Source organism: Mizuhopecten yessoensis, unplaced genomic scaffold (assembly GCF_002113885.1).
Source record: "Mizuhopecten yessoensis strain PY_sf001 unplaced genomic scaffold, ASM211388v2 scaffold11085, whole genome shotgun sequence".
In the NCBI taxonomy this organism is placed as follows: Eukaryota; Metazoa; Mollusca; class Bivalvia; order Pectinida; family Pectinidae; genus Mizuhopecten; species Mizuhopecten yessoensis.
The window spans coordinates 83995-89735 of record NW_018408872.1 but is presented as its reverse complement, the minus strand read 5'-3'; the positions used below and the strand labels follow the sequence as shown (position 1 = coordinate 89735).

General features: G+C 38.2%; 1 protein-coding gene across 1 annotated transcript; it reads left to right on the top strand.

Moving 5' to 3' along the window:
• The first annotated feature begins 3727 nt into the window (after positions 1–3727).
• LOC110465503 (piggyBac transposable element-derived protein 4-like) lies at positions 3728–5237 on the top strand. The gene is made up of 2 exons (XM_021521360.1): positions 3728–4064; positions 4756–5237. Exons 1-2 carry the CDS (start codon positions 3728–3730, stop codon positions 5235–5237), a joined length of 819 nt encoding a protein of 272 aa, XP_021377035.1.
• Positions 5238–5741: the final 504 nt, after the last annotated feature.

Genomic DNA, 5741 nt, shown 5'->3' with positions numbered 1-5741 from the left:
TTTATTCTTCTTTGGTTTTGATTTTCGATGTTATTTGGTTTTGGTTTTCCTACGTCCCAGGATCATTCTGACTGATTAAACTGCCAAACTCCAACCATAAGAAAAAATTGTATCTGTTATTTGAGAAATATTCAACATTTTGTGAATTTACAATAGGTAGGCATATACCAGTTTGTCAAATTACATTTTGATATATTACTGAAAACTAAGTATACTCTCCAAATTAAGTCTACATTGTATTTGCAGGGTCTCTTCAAACACGTCATGTAAATACCACCCTTTATTTGTTCAATTACATGTTGTGTGTGTGTATGTGCACAATGCTTGCTTAGTGATTGTAAACCTTGGTTTTTGTTTCACAATTATAACTATTACTATTATTCATATGTTGTAAAGCATAAAGGGTGGGGGTGGGGGGAGTGTCAAATACTTCAAATGACTTCTTTTGAAGAACTGAAAGGTATAGAATCTTAATATGTGGCTGGTGGCTTCTTGGGATAGAGCCCAACAAAATTTGCGAATGAAAATGACCTTGGCCTACTTTCTAGGTCACAGGGGTCAAATATGTCAAACACGTCATACAACTTCTTATGAAAAACTTAAAGGTAAAGAATCATAATAAATATGTGACTGATAGCTTTTTAGGATAGTGCCTGACAAAGTTTGAGAATGAAAATGACCTTGACCTATTATCAAGGGTCACAGGGGTCAAAAATGTTAAAATTAAAATGACTTTTTCTGAAGAATTGATAGGTATAGAATTATTCAATTTGGCTGGTAGCTTCCAGACATGAAGCCTGACAAAGTTTGCGAGTTAAATTGACCTTAACCTATTTTCAAGGTCACAGGGGTCAAATATGTCCAACATTTCAAATGACTTCTTTTAATAATCTAAAAGCATAAAATTATAATATTTGGCTGGTAACTGTCATAGATGTAGCCCGACAAAGTTACTTTCAAGGTCACAGGGGTCAAATATAGTAAACAAGAGGCCCAGTATCGCTCACCTGAATCTCATTAAATTGTATATTGCACTACAAATATATCTCTCGCAAACTTTGTCGCCTCCATCTGTTGAAACTACTAGCCAAATATTATTAAAAGATTCTATGCTTTTTGGTTCTTCTTCAGAAGTTGTTTGACATATTTTTACCTGCGACCTTGTAAGTAGGTCAATGTAATTTTCCTTCCCAAACTTTGTTAGCTCTATCCCAAGGCGCTACCAGCCAAATCTTATGAATCCATTTCCTTGGTTCTTCAGAACAAATCCTTTGAAATGTTGTTGACCTCTGTGACCTTTAAAGTAGGTCATGGTCATTTTCATTCTAAAACTTTGTCGTACTCTATCTCAGGAAGCCAACAGCCAAATATGAAGGTTCTATGCCTTTTAGTTCTTCAGAAGAAGTCGTTTAAAGAGTTTGACATATTTGACCGCTGTGACCTTGAAAGTAGGTCAAAGTCATTTTCATTTTCAAACTTTGTTGGGCTATATATCAGGAAGCCATCAGCCAAATATGAAGATTCCATACTTTTTAGTTATTCAGAAGAAGTTGTTTGAAGCGTTTGACATATTGTTATTTCTCGACTAGCCGACTTTAAATTAGTTTATCTTATCTCATTCTGAAAGCAGAGTTCTGAACCAGTTAATATCAGAGATCAACAAAAGCAGGGGGATAGCTAGCCCTCTTTTCGTGTGGATTCAACAATGCTGCAATCTGGTGCATTCTGGGCGTTCTGAGGTGCTTTAATTAGTACTGGAAAATGGACAGTTTTAGGATCATAAGTAAGTAAATAAACCCTTTACTCTGCAGATTTGTTTCTCTAAAATAGAGCTAAAATAGCAAACAAATACAAGCCCCATTATGTTAATAATACTCGGATTGTCTAATAGAAGTCCAATTTTCTGTCCTTTTTGCCAGCGAACTGTATTATGTCCATATGTCTGTAACTCTGCAACATTGCTCGTCCAGACAGTCGTTCAGTGGGCATAGTGGGTCGTGTAGTTTTTCACCCTACTCATGATACTGAACTGCCTCTCATCTGAGGCTGTTGAGACCGACATGGTAATAAGCACTACCAGACATGTAAATGTTTTGTTTGTGTCTTTTAAAGTTGCACTAAGGTCAGAAGGCTTTGTTTATTCCAAAGACCACCTTACTCTCCAGCGGGCAACTTTACGTCTGAAGCTTTCACAATATCCACTGAAGTCGTCATGAAATGCATCAAATATGGCATCTTCTTGAGCAGGTGTCAGTTCATGGACAAGACTTGGTATCAGGTACTGTGCTTTGAACCTGTCGTTGGCGATTACAAGGCGATCTTCCAGTTCTACAACCAGATGGTCAACGAACGGATAATATAGTGCCATTTTCCAATATTCTGAGACGGAATCGGCGGGAACGTTGCCACTGTGGCGTCGGTGTCGAGCTGTTCTTGGCTTTGAAGGTTCTTATTCCTGCACTTCGGCCATGATCACTGTTTGCCGTCCAGCTCATACCACACAGCGTCGTCCGCTCTCTCGGCACGAAATGTTACTATCAGAACTTGGCTCTTCCTGGCTGCCTCAAATAAGTCGATGTTTTGCTTCTGTAAAGGTTTATTCAGCGTCATAACACCCTGAAGCACGAACTCAACAACAACTAGAGAGACAATAAAGTCGAACCCAAGAATGCAACACCTATAGCTGCTTGCCTTTGAGTCTCCTTCTAGCTCTAGCACCTCGAGGGCATGTACTATAGTGGTGTATGCCGCTTTAACGGTGTAGAGCGGATCCGTTGGGCTATCTGTTACTTAATTTTTGGTAACTTGAGGAAACTGGTTAATGCTGTTTGAGTAAGATGGCTAGGATGGGCTGAAATGAGGTAAATTCACATGCATCGTGATGAAGACTCGGTCCTGAACGAATATAAACTACCAAATCCTTTCTTCTAGCAACATGGTCATTTCCCAGCTCTTCCTGAAATGCAAATAGAGGTTTTGCAAAATACTTGAATGAAAACACGATTTGCTGATGAACAAGATGCAGAGGACGAAACGGATGTAAGGCACATTTTTGACGAGGAAAGTTGGCAAGAAGGTGGTAGAAGGCCGTCTACTTTCACTTTAGTCAGTCGCGCTGGCATAAATGAGAATGTTTTGCCTGTACCCGAAGAAAACACTCTTAAGTTATCTCGAGTATTTTGAGAGTATTGTTTCGGATACAATTGTAAGTAAAGTTGTAGATGAAACCAACAACTATTCTACAAATTACTTGCAGACTCATCAAAACTTGCCTCCTTTTTCTAGACTTGAAAACTGGACAAATACATCCGTCCCAGAAATGAAATCATTCCTTGGAATTACCATAGCAATGGGTATTGTGAGACAACTGGATATCCAAGATTACTGGTCTACAAATGTTGTAATCAGTACACCATTTTTCAATACCATTATGTCTAGAGACAGATTTCTTGCACTGATGAGCTTTCTACACTTGTCTGATAAAAACATTGCAGTACTAAGGGGACAACCAGGTTATTCCCCTTGACAGAAGCTGGGGGATCCCTACAAGGACATTTTAGCAAATTTTCAGAGAGTTTATACTCCTGGTAAGAACATTGCCATTGATGAAGGGATGATTCTATGGAGGGGAAATCTGCATTTTCGTGTATACAGTCCTGACAAACCTTGTAAATATGGCCTTAAAATGTATATGCTTTGCGACTCTGCAAATGGATATTGTAGTAGAATGGAGCTGTATACAGGCCGTGATGGTCAGCAGGAGCCACCCAGTCAATTTGGGGCTACATATGACTTGGTGTTGCGTCTTGTTTCTCCATACTTGAACAAAGGATACCATCTTTATATGGACAATTACTTCAGCAGCCCTCAACTGTTTTATGAGTTATACCTGCAAGCAACAGTAGCATGTGGCACAGTCAGGTCAAACAGACGAGGAATCCCACAAAAATTGAAGAGTCAACGCCTAACAAAGGGGGAAATATTTGTTGTCCACAACTCCACCCTCGTTGCTGTGAAGTATGCAGACAAAAAAGATGTCATTTTACTGACCACTATACATGAAGGTACCACACCATTCTGTGATAAAAAGTTTCTGATTATTGTCTAATATCCTCAAGAAATATACTTAGTATTTGGTTAATGAATGTATTCAATGGATGATTATATATATATATATCAATATCGGATATCTTAAACCAGATGATCTTTAGAAATAATAATATAGATATATATTTGTCCAGTTCAGCACTGAGAGTGAACACGAATATATATACGTAACATATATTTGCACGAGACAAAATCTTTCATTGATTTTAAACATAAACAGACACTTAAATTCTGAAATGTTGTCATTATGGTTCTGTTGCAAATATTTTGCAAAAAGTAAATTCTAAAAACAGTCAGTAAAATTCCTTTATTTGATATTACTGTAGTGTTTTGCTGAATTTAGTTAATTTTCCTAGCTAAGCATATAAGATGAACATTAACAGCTACTTTTCATTGTCGAACGTGACTGAACATTAACAGCTACTTTTCATTGTCGAACGTGACTAAACATTAACAGCTACTTTTCATTATTGAATTTGACCGAATGAATACTAATTACAATTTTAATCTACTGATTTATTATATTACATTCTATGAAATGTTTCTGTGAAAGCATATCCAGCTCAGGATATCTCTAGAGGTTTTCATTGAAAAATAGTGTTCAGAAAAAATCATATAAGGCTTCGATACATTTCTATGTCCATCCAGGTGTGAAAGTAGACCCTGGCCGGCTTGACCAAGATGGTTCCAATATCGTCAAACCAGACGGTGTACTTAGTTATAACAGGTATATGGGAGCGGTGGATCGATGTGATCAAATGGTTGCAAATGGGAGCTTTGACCGACGGACATTGAAATGGTGGAAAAAAGTTTGTTTCCATATGATTGGTCTTGCTGTCCTGAACTCGTACATATTGTACAAGAGTAGGACTCGACACCCAGTGCACCAAAGTATATTCAGGAGGGAGCTAGTCAATCAGCTGATGGAAGTCTCTGAGCTTTCTGGTGCTGCTCCCAGAGGCAGAAAGCGAACCTCAGCCGAGATATTGCAGCGTTTGACTGCCAGACATTTTATGTCTCACCTGCCACCAACTGACAAGAGAAGCCATGGGAAACGACGGTGTGTTGTATGTGGGCCTGGTGAGTTGGAACTCTTCAAGTCTTCTCATCCACATGATCCCCAGGGGTAATAGACACAACATATCCTATGCCTATATTCTAATATGTAATTAGTATTAGAATATAGGCATAGGATATGTTGTGTCTATTACCTGTGCATGAACCAGTACCTAAATGTATGGGACGCGAGACCACTTTCCAGTGCAAGCAGTGTCAAGTGGCTTTATGCATAGAACCCTGTTTTGAACTTTTCCATACGAAGTCCCAGTATGTTTTGGCATATAAACGACAGAAAACTGCGACCACCCAGTCTGGGCAGGAGGAATAGTGTCAACATCAGCTCATGTCCTCAAAATACAAATGGAAATCAATGTACATAGCTCAAATATATATGAACAAGTTGAAATAGAGACTTTTTTTAGTTTTTAACTGATGAAGTTATTCCAAATTGATGAAAACTTGAGATCCAATTGTCAATGTAATATAAGGTAAGTGTGCTATGTAATTGGTTGTTGGTTGCCTAGCAACTATTTGTCTTGTACCATAGCATCATGCTTTCCATACAGTACAGTTCT

What these genes read in the sequence shown, in the direction of transcription:
- LOC110465503 (XM_021521360.1), top strand. Translation starts at nt 3,728, where the DNA reads ATGGAGCTGTATACAGGCCGTGATGGTCAGCAGGAGCCACCCAGTCAA. An exon ending in ACTGACCACTATACATGAAG is followed by an intron (nt 4,065 to 4,755) that starts GTACCACACCAT and finishes ATGTCCATCCAG; the next exon opens with GTGTGAAAGTAGACCCTGGC.